The sequence below is a fragment of the Platichthys flesus genome, chromosome 14, assembly GCF_949316205.1.
Source record: "Platichthys flesus chromosome 14, fPlaFle2.1, whole genome shotgun sequence".
Classification (NCBI taxonomy): domain Eukaryota; kingdom Metazoa; phylum Chordata; class Actinopteri; order Pleuronectiformes; family Pleuronectidae; genus Platichthys; species Platichthys flesus.
Genome location: NC_084958.1, coordinates 14333602 through 14351548, shown reverse-complemented (window position 1 = coordinate 14351548; position 17947 = coordinate 14333602). Strand labels below are relative to the sequence as shown.

The 17947-nt window shown below is 40.5% G+C and overlaps 3 protein-coding genes across 3 annotated transcripts; 2 read left to right on the top strand and 1 right to left on the bottom strand.

The window, feature by feature from the left end:
* Window positions 1-4606, top strand: LOC133967853 (uncharacterized). Its single transcript, XM_062403527.1, has 6 exons — window positions 1-345; window positions 1219-1401; window positions 1488-1745; window positions 2745-2843; window positions 3140-3157; window positions 3444-4606. Exons 1-6 carry the CDS (start codon window positions 279-281, stop codon window positions 3527-3529), a joined length of 711 nt encoding a protein of 236 aa, XP_062259511.1. The 5' UTR covers window positions 1-278; the 3' UTR covers window positions 3530-4606.
* A 1103-nt stretch (window positions 4607-5709) lies between these two features.
* cdc20 (cell division cycle 20 homolog) lies at window positions 5710-9328 on the top strand. Its single transcript, XM_062403551.1, has 11 exons — window positions 5710-5793; window positions 6096-6316; window positions 6417-6559; window positions 6643-6739; window positions 7216-7341; window positions 7549-7745; window positions 7842-7936; window positions 8036-8267; window positions 8375-8500; window positions 8652-8769; window positions 8864-9328. Exons 2-11 carry the CDS (start codon window positions 6127-6129, stop codon window positions 9040-9042), a joined length of 1503 nt encoding a protein of 500 aa, XP_062259535.1. The 5' UTR covers window positions 5710-5793; window positions 6096-6126; the 3' UTR covers window positions 9043-9328.
* Window positions 9329-10475: 1147 nt separating this feature from the next.
* Window positions 10476-14816, bottom strand: elovl1a (ELOVL fatty acid elongase 1a). Its single transcript, XM_062405062.1, has 9 exons — window positions 14647-14816; window positions 14334-14550; window positions 13471-13570; window positions 13173-13363; window positions 12809-12889; window positions 12226-12282; window positions 12009-12114; window positions 11712-11851; window positions 10476-11615 (listed from the first exon to the last, which is right to left on the bottom strand). Exons 3-9 carry the CDS (start codon window positions 13529-13531, stop codon window positions 11307-11309), a joined length of 945 nt encoding a protein of 314 aa, XP_062261046.1. The 5' UTR covers window positions 13532-13570; window positions 14334-14550; window positions 14647-14816; the 3' UTR covers window positions 10476-11306.
* Between the last annotated feature and the right edge of the window lie 3131 nt (window positions 14817-17947).

Here is a 17947-nt window from a genome sequence, read left to right as displayed (position 1 = left end):
CGCTGGGCCACAGCTCCGTCAGCCAATCACGCATCAGACGGATGTACATTTAAAGAAAACTCGGGTGGAGGCTGCAGAGGCAGAGAAGACGCACGGCGGGGAGGAGCAGCAGAAACAGAAGCAGAAGCAGAAGCGGATCGGTGTGTCGGTGTTCTCGATCAAGCTGCTGGTCTGCAGGTCTCTCTCGTGCACTGGTCACACCTTAATGGCTTAAACCGATCCGGGCTATTTCCATCCGTGGAGATTTCTGGAGATTTGAGGCTGAGCACGAGCTGGAAATGAAGTTTCTTGGCTTTCTCGTGCTAATGCTGTGCCACTCGTCTCGGGCTTTTCCTGCTCCAGTGGGTAAGAGGCTTGTGTGTGCTGCATGTCATTGTTCCCCCCCTCCCCTGTGAACCAACAGATTAATAACTGCAGAAACTTGGAACTGGAACTGACCATGTAGATATCCCTGTTGTAGGCCACTACGTCTGGCAAAACTTCTATAGCTACTATTGTGAAACTTCGTGTTCAGTTTTTTTTCCCTCTCACGTCAAATCAACTGTGTGTTTATATCATATGGAAATCATATGATCATATTGAATATGAATCCACTTGATTTGCTGAACACCTTCCAACATAATAGATAAACGAGGGGGGAGCCATAAAGAGTTAAATCCACCCAGCTGCGCCTGAAATGATTTACTGTACGTCTGCTGTGTTTGGATTGCTCAGGTGTTTCCGGCAAGGCTGTCATCCCTTTTTATTTTGCTATATTTATATGACTCGTATAAATTACTTGAGACAGTAAATGTTTGAATTGCACGAGTAAATAACATCTTACATTTAATGTAGTTTCCCCCGAGCACATTAAATGTCAGTTGTGTCTTGATTCGTGCTGAGAATAAGAATATTTGCAGCACAAGTTACTTTTCGATTTAATAACCTGTTTTGCATGACCCGTTTCTTTACATTAAAAAGTGTTGTGCATTGATAAAATGAAACAAGAGAAGATCCACCACAGAGGAAATACACACTTGACACAGCAGCACAAGGAAGTAGCAGCGCAAGGAGGCAAATGTAGTAAGAATACAATAGAAATACTATATACATCACAAGTACAAATATATACACAGAACTAAGGCTGTTTTCCTAAATGTGTAGTATAGAAAACAGGGCCCACTGCAGCATTTGGAGTGTCGCTTCATTCTGCCTCACTGTTCATGCTTTGCTTTTCAGATACTGTCATAGTCCAGGCCCAGCAGTGGGGAGTGGTGGGTGCTCAGAGGGTCGAGGAACAGGTTCTTCTCAATGGAGTCTCACTGCCCGGCACAAGCCAGGAATTCAACAATATAAAGGAAACCATTTCGACCGATGCATTCCTCTTTGCTCTCATCAGTGTCAACCAGACTTCAGTGCTCAGTAAGCAATTCACAGTGGGCTCTATAGCTGTGTGTCAGTCAGAGGTGATGCTGTGACTTGTGACATCTCTTGTTGTGCTCCACTAGTGAACCACACTGTTCTGCGCTCTCGTGAATGCATACTGGAGGGTACTGAGCTGCACTGGACGGACCGCGTGTTCTATGATGGGAAGGTCTATCTTACTCTGGACCACTCGGACACGTGGACGGCCCATGCTCCACAAGCACTGGCCATCAAAGTGTTGTGGGACCAGGAGGAGGAGCACACACGGGCAGAGAGGATCCGCCTTCAGGATGGATGCATCAGGCTCATGAGGGAGCTGAAGCTCTCTGGGGAACAGTCGGGTGTGTATTCTTTGTGGCTTTTATTTTTTTATATTTATCATCATCATCAAGCCTGAAGATTTTACACACAAAGTACTTTGTACTGAGATTGAACTCATGGTGCATCTCTTCATTTTAAAATAATGACGACATGCTGACTGTTGATGCTGCTGGTTTGTGCTGGGGGAACAGTGTTTCCAATCAAATGACCAGATTAGCTGCACACTTTTTAACTTGTAAAATATGTTAATTATAGTGATATATCAGAGTGAATATCATGCATAATATATCATGCATAATAGTTATAGTAATTATAAGAGTAAACATAAGGGATGTAAGGCAACGATTATTTTCTCCATTCATCAGTCGGTTTCATTAGAATGGGCAGATATCCCACTACCCCAGGGCCAAGCTGATGTCTTGTTTTGTCGGAACAACATTCCAATATCCAAGGTATTCAATATACATTGGTTTAAAATGGATGTAGTCTGTGAAGATGGTATCTTCAGGAATTTCACAATTGCATTTCTTTTTCATACGGGTTTGGAAATTACAACTAAGGAGTCAATGCCACATACATATAATTGTATTTTATATATATATATATTGGCATTTGAAATGTTTTACTCCCTTATATTGACATTTGCATCCGCCCAAAACAATTTCATATCAGTCGGGCTCTAATTTTACATGGAGAACTCTAATCATTTGACATGATTCATTTGATTAGTGTTCTCACTGCAGTGCTATTGTAATAGATAGAACTGACCTCATTGTAAGGTCAAAGGTTCCCTGGGCCCATCGCTGTCTGCTGGTTATGACGCTGAAGAAACTGCATGAATGTTGCTGGTGGCTGTGAACTGTGGAGGCAGCTGATGGCATTTGACTGTTAGTCATATGACTGAATGAATGAAATAATGAAAAGGTTAAAATAAAGTTATACCAATTTTGTCCCATCTCCACGTACAACCCTGCATGTTTTACAGTAACCAGTTTACAAATGTGAAATGTTTTCTTTAGGTGCAGAGATTCCCTTGCCTCAGGTTCTGATCCCCATCCTGGCACTGCTGGCATTTACAGGCTTTATCCTGATCAGCCTCCTCCTCTCCAAAAACAAAGGTGAGTAAAAATATTTTTTTCCATGTGGCTACTAATACATGAAGATGAACAACCTTTTTTTTAAAATCATTTACATTCTTAACAGCACAGCAAAATGATTCAGTTTCAAGGGTGGTGCACTTTAATGTTAATGTTTAAACTCTGAATGCAATACCTCAGTTCCCATCGTAAAGTGAAGCACAATTTGCCTTCCTTTTTAAAAACTTCTTGTCATGTGATTTTTGGTATGGAGCCTCATTTTCTGGGGGAATTCTAAAGCATGGTCATGTGTTTTGTCTTTCTCACCCTCTGTCTAGGTTTGAGGCACCCTGGAGGTAAGAGAACAACTACCCTCATGTTTTCATTTAAACGTCTCAGTTAACTGTGTAGGGGGAGGATGGATAGAAAGTTAAATATTAAGTAGACTGAAAGCAACATACCCTTTCTGATGGGCACTTTCTGGTAATCTTCGAGGTGCTCATGTGCCAGTCATGGGATTGTGTCTATCCTGATTCGCTGAACGAAAAGTGAATGGCATCAACCCACTTTTATTGTTACTGAATATGACGGCTGCAGGTCCATCCAGGTCATGCATGTATTTATATTTGATTTTTTTCGCAGGGGTTGTTGGCTCTCTCATACATTACCCCAAGGACATGACTGAGAAGAGTCCAGAGAAGAAAGGCAATGGTTACCGTACCTTGTGATGCAAAGCTCCAGCTAAATGTCGGACTTGGGTTTGAGCTCTCTCCTCTGTGTCTACTGTTGAATGTCAACTTCATGATTTAACCTTAAATATGTTTCTTCTCTCTGTGATGACACTGTTGCTAAATGAATCGAAACATTCCTTTGCTATAGAGCACCAACCACATACTGTGACGAACCAGTCTGCATTTCAAACATTAGTATATGCACTTTATCTTGCATGTATCACACTTTACACTGCTGTTTCTATCCTGTGTATCTTTCAAATGTATGCATTCACCCACAAAAATGTAAGAATGTTCACTGCCAACAGCAATCTACAAACTTCTCTTTGCTCACTTAACCTCTGAAAAACATTGGATGGAAGGACTCTGTGTATTTTCCAAAGAGGCTGACTTAGCCAGGTGTTTGATTTAAAAACAAACAAACAAACAAATCGAAACTAATGGTTCAATGTATGAGTGCTGTTGCAATTGTCAATAATGTTTCTTATGTGTGTACATTTACAGAAATTTAAATTAAAGATGCTTTTATTCCAGGTTTATTTGATATGATCCCTTTTTTTTTTTTAGTATGACATGAAAAAAACGATTATTCACAATAGTTTTGAAAATTATTATTTTCGCTGATTGTATCTAAGGAAGTTTCTTATCCCACCGGCATGAATATATTGTGTGTCGACATTGATGTGAGATCCTGTTGAAAAATCTACCTTTAATCCAAGCTGTAACACTTAATATAAACATTAGTGTGTGCTTACTCAGGGTATTTCTACACTGGTTTCATGATGGATTTCAAATGTTGTTTTTGAATGTTAATAATTATTCCCCCGTTTCTCAAGAAGTGAGACATTTTAAAAACAAGCCATCTCACCTGCCCTACATTATGCGGCTGCTTTCCTGGCACACATTTCCTTTCAAGAGAGCACCCCAATAACGTTTAGCCATAGCCTGAGTGCAGTTTAACATTAAAGCTGCTGACAGGCCAGAGTCACCATGTCATTAATTCCGTTGTGCTGCTCTGAAGATGTGACCAACAAAGTGTTTATTTTAGAGCAATTCAATTTACTTCTGCACCAATTCCAAAAACAGATTTGATATACTTGAATGTTGTGAGACCACTGAAAATGAATAGTATCCGTTTTAATTTATTGTGTTTGCAGTAATATCACTTCAAGGTGTTTATTCTCACAGATGAGTGTGATTATTCCTTTTTTAGAAATTATATTAAATCACAAATATTGAGAGTGTATACAGTATTTTGTCTGCATTCATTAAAATAATCTCAACACAGTGGCCATGTTGTATTTCTTTGGTTTTAAATGACTTCAGCACCTAACTCCTCAATTAATAAATGCACATCTGATCATGTGATTACTCGTGGGTAACAGAACAAAGACAATTCAATTAAATAAAATAAAATAAAATGAATCCTTCGCAGTTCACTTCTAAATTTTCTAGGACTGCAAAGCAGCACTGAGCGGGCCCGAGAACATCCATTTTGATTAAACTATTGCCATAAATAAGGACTTACCCTAATAGCAAAACCTTACATATGCTAATTCGTTTTCAGTGGGTGAATAGATATGTAAACGCCCCCTGTCAACATGTAAAGATGTGAATTGGTCAACCATTATTTTGATTAACGGTAGATTGTGAGAAGTCTTTGATCCTCTTTATCCAATGAGTTTCTACAATAGTCGTACTTTGACAATTCATCATGCTATAATCAAATAAATGCATTTGATTTTGAAGTGAAGCAACTTACAATTTAACCTTTTCACAGAAAATATATATTTAAATGTGTCTGTTTTCTGATTGTATTTGTTATAAGTTGTCCGTAGTTGTTTTTAGTCAAACAGCCTTTTATCTTATCTATGTTGTCATTTTAATTTAATTGTATTATTATTATTTAATTTTATTTAATTATTGATATAAATCTGCTTATAAACAAAGCAGTTTATACACCAAAGACGTATTATTATTATTATTATTTATAATATACAATCATCTTTCCCCAGTAGATGGCGGTATGTTTTTTTTGGATAGGTAGTGTTGTTTTGAGACGTTGGGACGTCATGAAGTCCACTCCACCAATCAAACGGTCGCATTCGTAAACGTCGCCATGGCGATGGCAGCAGCTACTTGAACGAGCCAATCACAGGAGGCTTTCAGGCATTTAAGCCGTGCGGCGTCATAGCCACAGAATTCAAACTTTGGGAGCAGAAGAGAGAGAAGCCGCAGATCCTCCACGTTTTCTGGACGAGGTGAATTGAATTTGTTGTTCAAAAGTTCCGGTTTCGTTCAGGTAGTCGGCGGAGTTGTACTTTTCGTAGTAGATTAAATAAAACTGCTTCTCGCTGCGGAAGCTAATGCTAACTTGCGTTTGTCTAACCGACTGTAGCTGCTTTGAATAACAGCAACAACGTAAGGCAAGTGGGTTGACGCTAGCTAGCATCGTTTTGATCGGTGCTAACTCACCGAGCTAACACACATTAAACACACAACCTGGATCAGCTGCTGTTGTTCATTGTAGATGTGTGTTAACGCATTTGCCTCCGGTGTCCAGGTCGTGTGAAAACCTGGTATAGAGAAGAAAAATGGCGCAGTTCGGGTTTGAGAACGACATCCACAGTATCCTGAAGCTGGACATGCCCATCAGCAACGCTCCCATGGCGAGGTGGCAGAGAAAGGCCAGCTCCTCCAACACCTCCGCCCAGAGCGGCCTGTCGCCCGGCAAATCCACCAACGTGTCGCTGAGCTCCTCCAAGACACCGAGCAAAACCCCAGGTAACGTAACAGGCATTCAAAGCACGCGACCCCTGACAACGCTGTTATCTCCGCGAACACCAACCTGCAACTTTCTCCTCCCATGTCTTCGTGCTCATAGGGAAAAATAAAAAGCAAACGCCCTCCAAAATGGGGGGTGACCGCTTCATCCCCACCAGAAACAGCAACCAGATGGATGTGGCGAGCTTCCTGCTCACAAAGGAGAACGACTGCCTGGACACAAACAACACAGCAGGGAAATCAGTGAGTTATAAAACATGCATCTGCCCTGATCCCCCTTGTACATGAAGAAGTGAACTGATCCACCCTGTTTGTGGTTTTTCTAGGACAACCAGAAGGCCTGGTCTGTGTCACTGAATGGATACAACATTGAAGATGCAAAGATCCTGCACCTTGGGGGGAAACCACTGAATGCACCAGAAGGTGAGCAAGTGGAGTAAAACCAGTTCTAGCCTGTCTCCACTGGCTGGAGTGATTTTTGTTAGTTTGTTTTTACATCTATTTGGTTGAACCGTTACTCCAACCCGGACGCTGAGGTCAACCAGGGTCTGAGATCAAACCTCCTTTCCTTTTCATATCGAAGCCGCTCAGACTTTAGGAACATTTATTTCATTGCTGAAGGTGTACTTGTTTTCACTGGCTTGTACAATATGTTTTTTAATCTCAAATTTATAAGTTTTATATTTTCTTTTAATGCTGTTTAAAAATGTGTGTTTATATATATATATATTTAATATCTAATCCTGCTCAGCACTTTGCTCATCTGCTGTCTTTCAAATATGATATTTAAATAAACCTTGACTTTACACTCGCATGACTATTCTGCTTAGTAAGAATGTTACATGCGTATAGACGGTGAGGATTTATTAAAATGTATTACTCTTTTGTCTTATTTGCAGGATATCAAAACAACCTGAAAGTCCTCTACAGCCAGGTTGCAACTCCTGCCTCGGCCAAGAAGACGAGATACATTTCTTTAACTCCAGACAGAATCCTGGATGCTCCTGCACTTCGCAATGATTTCTGTGGGTTCTGTTCATTTGAGTGTTTCCTAATGACATTCATTCACGTTCAAGAATTGTATTCTTTGACAGCAATCTATGCATAACTCGCCATGTTTTGGATTAATGCATCTATTTAAGCAATCAATACTGTATGTTAAGCTCTTCATTTATAAGTATTTTGACGTGCCCTTGGTTCTAAACCACTTGTGTTTTTTCTTTCTTTAACAGATTTGAATCTGCTTGACTGGAGCAGTCGAAACGTTCTTGCTGTGGCTCTTCATAACACTGCTTACCTGTGGGACGCCAGTCAAGGAGACATCGTTCAGCTCATGAAGTTGGACCGTGAGGAGGACTACATCTGCTCCTTGTCCTGGACCAAAGAGGGAAGCTACCTGGCCATCGGCACAAGTGACTGCAAAGTTCAGGTCAGTTTGGTGACTAACCCACATGTATCCCCTTAGTTCATAAGATGCACTATATTAAGAGTAATTACTGATTATTTTTTTAATGCGTTTTTATAGCTGTGGGATGTTGAAAACCAGAAGCGTTTGCGGAGCATGCCCAGCCACACAGCCAGAGTTGGTAGCCTGAGCTGGAATGACCATATTCTTTCCAGGTAAATTTGCTATATTGTCTGATTTTAAAAATACAATTCTCCAGTTGTTTTTTTATTCTGTTGGACTTGATGTAATGTTTTCTACCTTGTTCTCCCCAGTGGCTCCAGATCAGGACACATTCACCATCATGATGTGAGGGTGGCAGACCACCACATCTTCACACTCAGCGGTCACTCTCAGGAGGTGTGCGGTCTGACGTGGTCCCCAGACGGGCGCTACCTGGCCAGTGGAGGCAACGACAACTTGGTGTGCATATGGCCCCGTGTGAATGGGGGCAGCAACGAGAGCCAATCAGTCCGCGCCTGGAGCGAACATCAAGGAGCTGTCAAGGTGACCAGCTTTGTATTTATACTTCAAGTATTTGGGTAGATTTGAAAATACTTTGTCATAAATATTCCCTGCTATAAACCTGACATTAAATTGTGGATGTGTTTTAGGCTTTGGCCTGGTGTCCATGGCAGCCAAACATCCTCGCATCCGGAGGCGGTACCAGTGATCGTCACATCCGCGTGTGGAATGTAAACAGTGGCTCCTGCATCAGTTCCATTGACACTCAGTCCCAGGTACTGCCCAATTGAAGCTGTTTTGCCACTCTGGAGTTCTGTCCCTGTGTGAAAGCAGCTTTATAAATATCAGATTATTTAGTTTGAATGTTTTTAATTGGGCCTTAACAAAGACCTTTGACTTAAATTACACAATGACTTTGCCTTTCAGATCTCATCACTGTGCTTTGCACCAAACTATAAAGAACTGGTCTCTGCTCATGGATATGCCCACAACAACGTCGTTATCTGGAACTATCCGTCTCTCACCAGAGTCGCAGAGCTCAACGGTGAGTGACTGTTTCAACGAGACTGTTTCTGTACGTGTTCTGGCACTTTATGTTGAAAGAGCTGTACTCTAACATGCATTCTGTGTGTTTTTAGGTCATGAGGACAGAGTTCTGAGTTTGACTATGAGCCCCGACTGCTCTACCGTTGCGACAGTCGCTGGGGACGAAACAATTCGCATGTGGAAGAGCTTTGAACTGGATCCAGTTAAGAAGAAGGCCAAAGAAAGGCTGGTGAAATCAACCAACAGTGTCATTCATCATTCAATCAGATAATATTGTTTTGTCTTGATTTAGGGTTTTTAGTCTCTGTATAATAAATTTCTGCACATGTTTTATTTAATCAACAATAAAGTTATCCACCTGGTGTTTTGGCCATAAATGGCTTCTTGCTGCTTTACCTAATGGGTTATTTGTCTCAATTGTTTATACAGGTCAGGTAGTATGGTAATGTTCAAATGTTGACTTTAAAGTAGTACTGTACAGCTCACAGTTTTATTGTAATCATGATAAATTGTGTACAATGGATTGGGTTATAAATAAATGTTATGTGCCTAAATGAGCAATTTGTTAATTGTTTGTTACTGTAGTGCTGGTACAATATAAGTATTTAATACATCTTGACAATCCCATTCACCCCTTCTCCCTAGCCCTTAGCTTTTCCCTCTGTTTAGTGCTTACGTGTGTAGGGGAAGGCTGTCCAGACACTTGTTGGGATGAAGGAGTGTTTGTGCTGTACAGCCCTCGAAACAGATTATTCAGATTCACTTAAACCGAGGGCTGAAAATTTCCCAGAATACCTAGAGACTCAAATGTAGTATTTTTCTCCATTAATAAGGATTTCAAAATTAAGAGATAGCAATGTCTTAGTTTAATATAATTTCTATGAGTTATTTTTGGATGATAATCACTATTTTTAATTTCATCTCGCATAACCCCCTACGTCAAACGACGGGAGAAATGGGATTGGGCCCTAATCACAACCAGTGACATTTTGAGTGCAAACAAATAAACCTGGACACAAGGCTTGTTTTTGAATACTTATTGTCAGATGACCACTGTAACTTGTGTATCGATGCCTTATATGGTGTCCTTTACTGCCTGAGACAGACTTTAGGTTTGGGATCAGCCATAATGAAAACGTGCATTTATGCTGCAGATCCTAATTCATGCACATCACTACCAGACAACTATCGGAACTACAAGGGTACCCAGATCTCATCTCCAGCAAGGTCCAACCGTCTTCTAATGAAGCCACATTCACCAATTATAGACATGAGTCCTATAAACAAGTCATTTCTTTTCATATAGATAAATTAGTTATTCTATTGCGAAACCAATGCTAATGCTAAGATATGCACTGTTGCAATGCTCATGAAGGAAAATATCCTACAGAAAATGTATTTTTTTCCTCGGGTGTGTTGGTAGTTTTTTTTTGCATAATCCTGCAAATTAACAACCAGTACAAAAACCATGCAGAGGAATTTTCTATGTTATGTCCTCCTACATAAATTCTTTCCTCTAACTTCTGAGATTCTTATGGGTTCAGAAAATTGTTTATTTTTTCAATGGCAGAAGTGAAAATTACAACATCCATGGAGCTTTCAAGTCAGAAACATGTCAGACATAAGTTTGAACCATGAGTCAATTACATCATATAAACATACTTAGCCTTTCGAGGCAGATGTCAAACCCTTTTTTTTTTTAAATCTTGCACTTCACAACTCTATAGTCTTCCTCGGTGTATTTAACAGAAACACATATGCATGTGCATATTCATGAAACTGCATCTACAGCATTAACTGTTAACTTCACTCAGAGTGGGCTGATAGAATAGACCATACAAAGTTGCAAAACTCAGACATGCATGATCACACAAAAGCAGTGTACACCTCATTACCTCAGTATGCAAAAAATGCAAAAGTCTATTGATTACTGTAATATACAGTTTAACATTTCATTTCCACAATTCTTAAAATTGAAAAATTGAGGTGTGGTACATTTCTTACAATACTGCACACCACACAACTTTTTCCAAAATGACAGACATTAATCAGTTTTTTGTTTTTTTATTTCAAATGATAAATAAGAACAGACAAAAGAAGAAAACAATTGAATTAAAACCTTTGTTTTGGCATACGCTTTGTGGCAGGTATTTACACGTGCAAGTCTTTCATCGGGAACGGTGGGATAATTATCAAACAGCCGGGGTCATGCTGGCCGAACGGCAGTGTGGGTAAAGTTCGAGTCGGAGAACACCATCAGTGACTAGATGAGCAGCAATCTTCATGTAGCGTGTGTCACAGTCAATAGTTTTCACAAGAACCAACAGTGTGTGTAACATGTAGAGATCACCACCAAAAACAATATGGCATATCCCAATAAATGTGCATATGCTTAAAAGACTAGACTAATTATTATGAACAGAAGCAGTATATCGGAATCTGTGTCACCTCAATATGCTACTATATGAACAATGAAGGACAGGTGGCGCTATAGAGCCACCTGCTGTTCTTCCTTCTCAATCCCAGTCACTTAAGTTAGATCTCCTTTACTTTGCCCATGACGATTTTGCCGTTGGTGTAGTGGGACACGTGTCCATTCTCCTTGTGCTTGCCGTTGGCCACCACAGCGATGGGTTCGCTGGTGGAGCCGTTCATCTTCGGCTTGTCGTTTGAGGCGGGCAGCCGCTTTCCCTTTATGTAGGTCTGCACCCAGAAGTTGGAGAATAACAGGAAGAAGAAGACTCCGTACATCCAGATCAGGTGGATATACCACTTCACCTGGTAGTCACATTTCTCCATGAAGTAGTACTGGCTGATGTGGACGGAGACCAGGACAAACTGAACCTGGAGAGACAGGGACAGGGCATGTGGTTAGAAATGAGTTCACATTACCGATGACTTCAATGGTATTCGATTTTGTTGTTTGAAATGGGGACGTACAAGCTGTATGGCAGTCATGTACTTCTTCCACCACAGGTATTTCTGGAAGCGAGGCCCTGCAGCAGAGAGTCCGTAGTAGAAGTACATGATAACGTGGATGCCTGCATTCACCATGGCGTGGAAGCTGCCCATTCCACTAGCTGGAGAAGAAAATCACAGGAAATTGTCTCAACTGTCAAATATGGCTTTTTTTTTTTTAAATAGATATATTATCCTTGTTTAAGCCACAACACACACAGACAAAGTGTAAACGTGATAAGAATATGTAGCAACGATATGATGTTGTGTGAAACTCACAAGGAGTCAGTGTGACGCCCCACCACCATGTCAACGGCATGAAGGAGTGATGGAACACGTGGAGAAACGTGATCTGGCCTTGTTTCTTCCTCAGCACAAAGAATACCTGAAATATAAAAAAATCAGTTAAGGTCAAGTTGATATGTACATGAGGTATATGCCAAAATATGCTGAAGAGTCAGTAGGAAAAAAAAAAGAAAGATGAAAGTGTCCTTACTGTGTCGAGGAGTTCAATGAATTTTGAAAAATAAAACAGCCAACAAACTTGAACCATCTGGGGGGAAGGAAAAGATAGGAAATAGATGTAATCTCAAAATGTCACCGTGAATTTCCCCCAAAAGGAGACAAATACCAATTTATTTGTTACTGATCTGAACAGCTGAACTAAAATTATTTTCAGAGCCCAACAATTAAGAAGTAAACAAGAGCACATAACCCTGTCAAGATAATTGCATCAAATATAACGCTCAAAAAAATATCCCTGGGAATTATTAGAACAATTATAAAAGTGAAAGAAACAATAATCCTGGATCTGCCCCTTGATCCTGATCGGCAACAAATTTATATGGGAAACCGTTCAGGTGTTTTTGTGTAATCCTGCTCACAGTATAAACACTATATACACATATTTTTCAATTAACTTTAAAATACTGAAAAACCACGTACAGTCAACTAGAAAATACATCTTGATTTATATTAATTTATTTAGTTCGCCACTTGAGATAATAAAACTTAATATATTCAACTAGACATATTTTGTCAGTGTAATAAAATGAGACGAGATGATGAACCCAACTTACTCTGAGAACCTCAGGGCTGGTGGACGTGTCGACTAGGTCACATCTCCATGTATAGGTGGTGCCCCATCCAGACAACAAGAACTATGTGTCAAACACAAAAACAAAAACACATTCTCTCATTGTCAAACATTACATTTCATATGATGTAGCAGACTTACAATAAGTGCATTCAACCATGAGGGTACAAACCCAGAATAGCAAGAATCATGTAAGTACATTAGCTCCAAATAAGCCTAACTACACATCATAAAATACACGATGGTTATCATATTCTTAACCAAGGTGTAATGAGAAGAGAGGCGATTTTAGAAGGTGTATACGAGCACAAGCTGGTTAGCTCTCCACAAGGGACTTTTTTTCTTACCTCCAACACTATGTAGGCGTTCAGTACAACCATGCTGAGGTTGTAGACGAGCATGGCTGGTTTTAAACTAAAAGGTTTGCGGTTGGCCATCAGGCGAGGCCCGACGTACACAGAGAAGAAGACGTAGGCCAACAGGATGAGGATATTCCCTACGGGACTCTGCATCAGAGGGTAGTCTCTGACTCTGACATCTGGAGAGGACAAACACACACACACACACACACACAAATGCTCAGTAATTCACATCTTTAAAATGTTTTGCTGTGGAATGAGTCACTGACGGGACAAAGACACTTACCGGTTCTTAGTAATACAGCATTGTGCAACTCTAAAATGTTTGACCAAGCTTCCCCCAGCATGGTGACGACTTGCTTTTTTCTTTTGCTCCTGTGAAAGTCCTGAAATATATGAAAAAGACACAAGATTGTGAAACCAGCAGACGAGGAGCGGATCTGGAAATGAGGTTAGCCGGCAGGTGAGCAACTGAAAGACCCTTCCACCTGGTTTCCCACCTACTGAACAAACAAGGAAACAGCTGCTGGCTCATCAGACACCACCGAGAGCCATCATGTACATAATGTCAAAAAAAAAATCTCAGCATAAAAGCCCTCACTGTTGAGCACTAGCTCGAGCCTCATTCAAAAGAAAATGCTTTAGTTCAATTAGTAAGTAAAATAGAGTCACACAGTAAAAATAGGGTTAGTTTGGCTGTTTTTATGAAGAATTGTGAACCGTCTGATTCCTGCCGTTTAAACAATGACATTTTCCGTTGCTGACTAGTCAAACAGGTGAGGCAGAGAACTTGGCCCATATGTCTAACCTAGCCAGACAACTGTGATACTGAGGAATGAGCTGATCAGGGAATCCCAGGAGGTTCAACTACAGAACAAACCAAACACCAAAATAAAAATACATGGTTAAAGTTTATGAATTGGAATTTAGGAATTTTTGTCCTTATCTGCCTGAAATTAAACCAAAGTTAAACACTGACCTGACTGAGCGTTTGACAAACAAAGTCACCAATCTATCCAGAAAACACAAAGAATCTGACATAAAATCAAAGCATTAGAAGCGTTTTACAGGAGCAGCACAGACACAAACAGGTCACTGAGGTTCACGCACCTCAAACCGCTGGAGCTGCATTCATACAAAGTGACTCACCTGCTGAGAACAGGTCCTCAGCTCTCAACTCCTGCTCAGTCGGAGCAGGCAGCACACCCAGCCCAGAGGATCCCAGGCCTCGGCAGCACCAGTGTGAGGGATCAGGTGGAGGCCTCACACATGAAAAGAGCTACTCTGTGGGAGCTGTCCTCCAAGGCTTCTTTTGGTAAAAATCCAGAGGCTGAAACTCTCACAGGTTTAGGGGAACTGTTGGAGACTGACAGAGAGGTGAGTAAAAGTGTGAGGACAGCTCTGATGACGGCGAGAGTGAGATCATTCAACTCAATTTAAACCCCAGGGCACTACTACAGACCTTGCTGGTTTCAGGACCACACCCTGTTTCAGTGCTCGGCTCCGCCTCCTTATGTGCACTTGGCTTGTTTGTGATTGGACGGCCTTGTCCACGATGGAATGGGGGATGAGGTGAGAGTGACGGCTGAGGTCGGAAAGAACCTCGAACCATTCAATTAATGGGAACATTAGCATAAAGAAATAAGGCTTTAGCTTCCAAGACATTTTTGGTAGAATAATCAAAACGACTGACCTGAGTGAAAGAACAGGTTTCACAGTGCTGCTCCAAAAAAAGACACTAAATAAAAAATCGAACTGTTATTTAGGCTAAAGGTAAACTGTCACATTGTGTCGCCCTTCCCTTCCTGTGTGGAGGCCCAGCGGCTTGGTTCCTGTTCAACCCCTGCTGGTTTTACCTGTTCCCCGAGCTCTTGCAATAAAGGGTGTGATGGTGCTTGAAATCCCCCCCCCCCCCCCCCCTCCTCCACACGTACGTTAGACTTAACTGTCGGCTGGAACGCAAGGAATCTGTGCACGAGAGGCAGAGAGAGGCAGAGACAGAGAGAAAACGAGAGAGAAAAGGAAGAAGGAAGCATCTAGTTACATACTGTGCAAACCGCTGCCACTAGAACGTTTTAATTACCTCTGCCGGCAAGCAGTTTCTGATTTCACTCCTGTACGTTTGTATGAAGGCAAGATTGCACAAAAGCAACTGCACAGTTTTCTATCACACTTGGTGCATGGATGTGGTATGGGCCAGGGAAGATCCGATTCAATTATGGTGCTTCCAGCTAACTTCTTCCACATTAAGGGATATGGTATTTGAAATTTTCAGCATAGGGAATAATTCATTTTCTTTAATGGGAACTGATTTGTAGACATATGCACCATGTTTGTAGTATATTCGTATAATTACTTCGATGTGTAGTTTAGCATTTTCAAATTGTGCAGCTTTCAGTATTCTGATCATTCTCTTTTTATAGGGGTTCCCACATAGATACAAACAAAAAGATGGCTTAATGCAATTTTATTGGATAAATTAAAAAGTACGTCTTTTGTCAGTATCCTATAATTTCTTTTGGAACATTGGCTTCTTTCTGGCTGCTGGGCGGAGGTATGTAGGTATGTGTTTTACTGAGTGCCTTTCTAGTATTGAACATAAATCTAGGTGCAAATATGCAGAATTTAAAAATAAAGAAAATGAGGAGTGACAAAGCTTGGTTCACGTAAAGATGTAACATGAATGCACTGCCTCACAGTGCTTTCAACTTTCCAGTTTAATGCAGGTCAGAGGCAATTTCATGATGTGGACGATTGCCACTAAAGAAATGACCAAATGGCCACTTGAAGGTGTGGCCCTCTGACTCGCCTTGGGTCGAAGAAACAAGAAACTGAGGTAGTTAACACAATTAACAATTCAGTTTCAGTGGTTGATCTCTAAAGAAGGTATTGAGGGGAATACAGATAATATCTCTGGAGGGAGGTTACGTTTCACCCCTGTCCATTTGTTGGTTTGTTGGTTTTTCAGCAGGACTTATCCCTGGATCTTGCTGGAAAAAAATTGTGTATGAATTTTGATGAATCTTTGTTTCATATAAAGGTTCGGTGTGTAGAATTTAATGAAATCTAGTGGTGAAGTTGCATGTTGCATTTGAACAGCCCTCGACTCAATCTCCCCTTCCAAACAGGAAAGAGAACCTGTGGTAGCCTTCAGATGTTAGAACAACTCAAAAGGTTTTTAATTTTTTCAGCTTGGACCACTTTAAAAAAAAACATGGCTGCCTCCATAGAGAGGACCCACTCCTGATGAAAATATAAAGTATTTAAAAATAACTCGCCGGTTCTCAGGTTAAGAAAACCACAATTCTTACAATTTAGAACACACTAGTGAAAACATCAATAGGACTATTTTATATTCAATCTCTGCCAATAGATCCCTTTAACCTGAATCTTACACACTGGACCTTTAAGAGACCGTACCAAGTGTCTCTGCATTGGACTAAAACACACTGATGCCTTTCTTACAAAGCTGCTGCGTTATCAAGCTTGTCGCTCATCAGCCAAGTTAATAGCATGTTATCTCCATAAGCAGCTGGCAAAATTACAAAACCACACTATAATGAATTTAAACCTTTATTATAAAAAAGATATGAAGCCACAGAAAGATGCTGACAAGCAGCGTGACCAATAGAGATTGTTATTTTGCTGCACTAGCTGACTTGTTGTTTGGCCCAGACGACTGATGGAAGATCAGGTCATTAACTGGACATGAATATGAGAATTGGTTTCATTGTCTCCAACAACATTGACCCGCTGTTTGTCAGAGCTGCCGTGTTCAAGAACACAACAACAAACTCCCTGTTCCTCTCGGTCTTGTGACAGTCGAGCATTGACTTAAGTCTGGATTTTGCAGAATTTATCACATAGAAACCGACAAACAACAGCACAACACGGTGTTGTCTGTGGCCCACGGTTCTCTGTCCAGCAGCAAAACCAGAGAATAGTCCCAGCGCTTGTGACATACCAGGCATCTTCAATTAGCCAATTGTCACAGAGTGGACAGCTGGATGCCTCTGGATATGAAAGGCTGTTGAAACCGACACACTAAAATGTTGACATGCATTTCTCAGTATGGTAGTTCTTATAACAGCAGGTACGATTGCCTAAACGATGAGTCAGTAAGGTAAAATAGGTTTTCCCTCACGCGTCTGTTTCAGGAATGAGACAAAACTAGATTCCATCAGTGGTTGGTAATGGTGTCTGAGTATGGCTGAGCATATTTCTCAATACAGTATAACATTTTGCATCATTGCAATTTAACATTTTTTGGCAAGTTTATGTGTGCATGTGAATCCTGTTTCAAATGGGGGCAGATTTTGTTATTTTAAGTCGCACTTTCACACAATCTCACCCATTGCAGTGACATCACACTGTTGCGAGTTTTCATGTTTTGTTATTTAATCTTGTATTGGTGTGTAGTGTATTCTTATAGAAAATTACAATTATAATGCACAAACTGTATCTTCATTCTGAGATTATTCTAGTCTATTCCAATCTATTGTTGAAGGTATTACTATTTCTAAAAGTTATTTCAGCCTGAACTTTGGCCTGGACTGAATTGCAGTATATTTTGTTGACCTTACTTCCTTCGATATGTCTTGCATCCAGTCAAAAAAGCCGTTGTGGTGCTGGTATCAGTAAGTGTTTTTAGTAATGTAATAGTATTCATTTGTACAGAAAAGCTTATATATCCTTTTTAGCATTAATCCTCTTGATGTTAGATTAGATTAGATTAGATTAGAAAACTTTATTTATCCCAACAT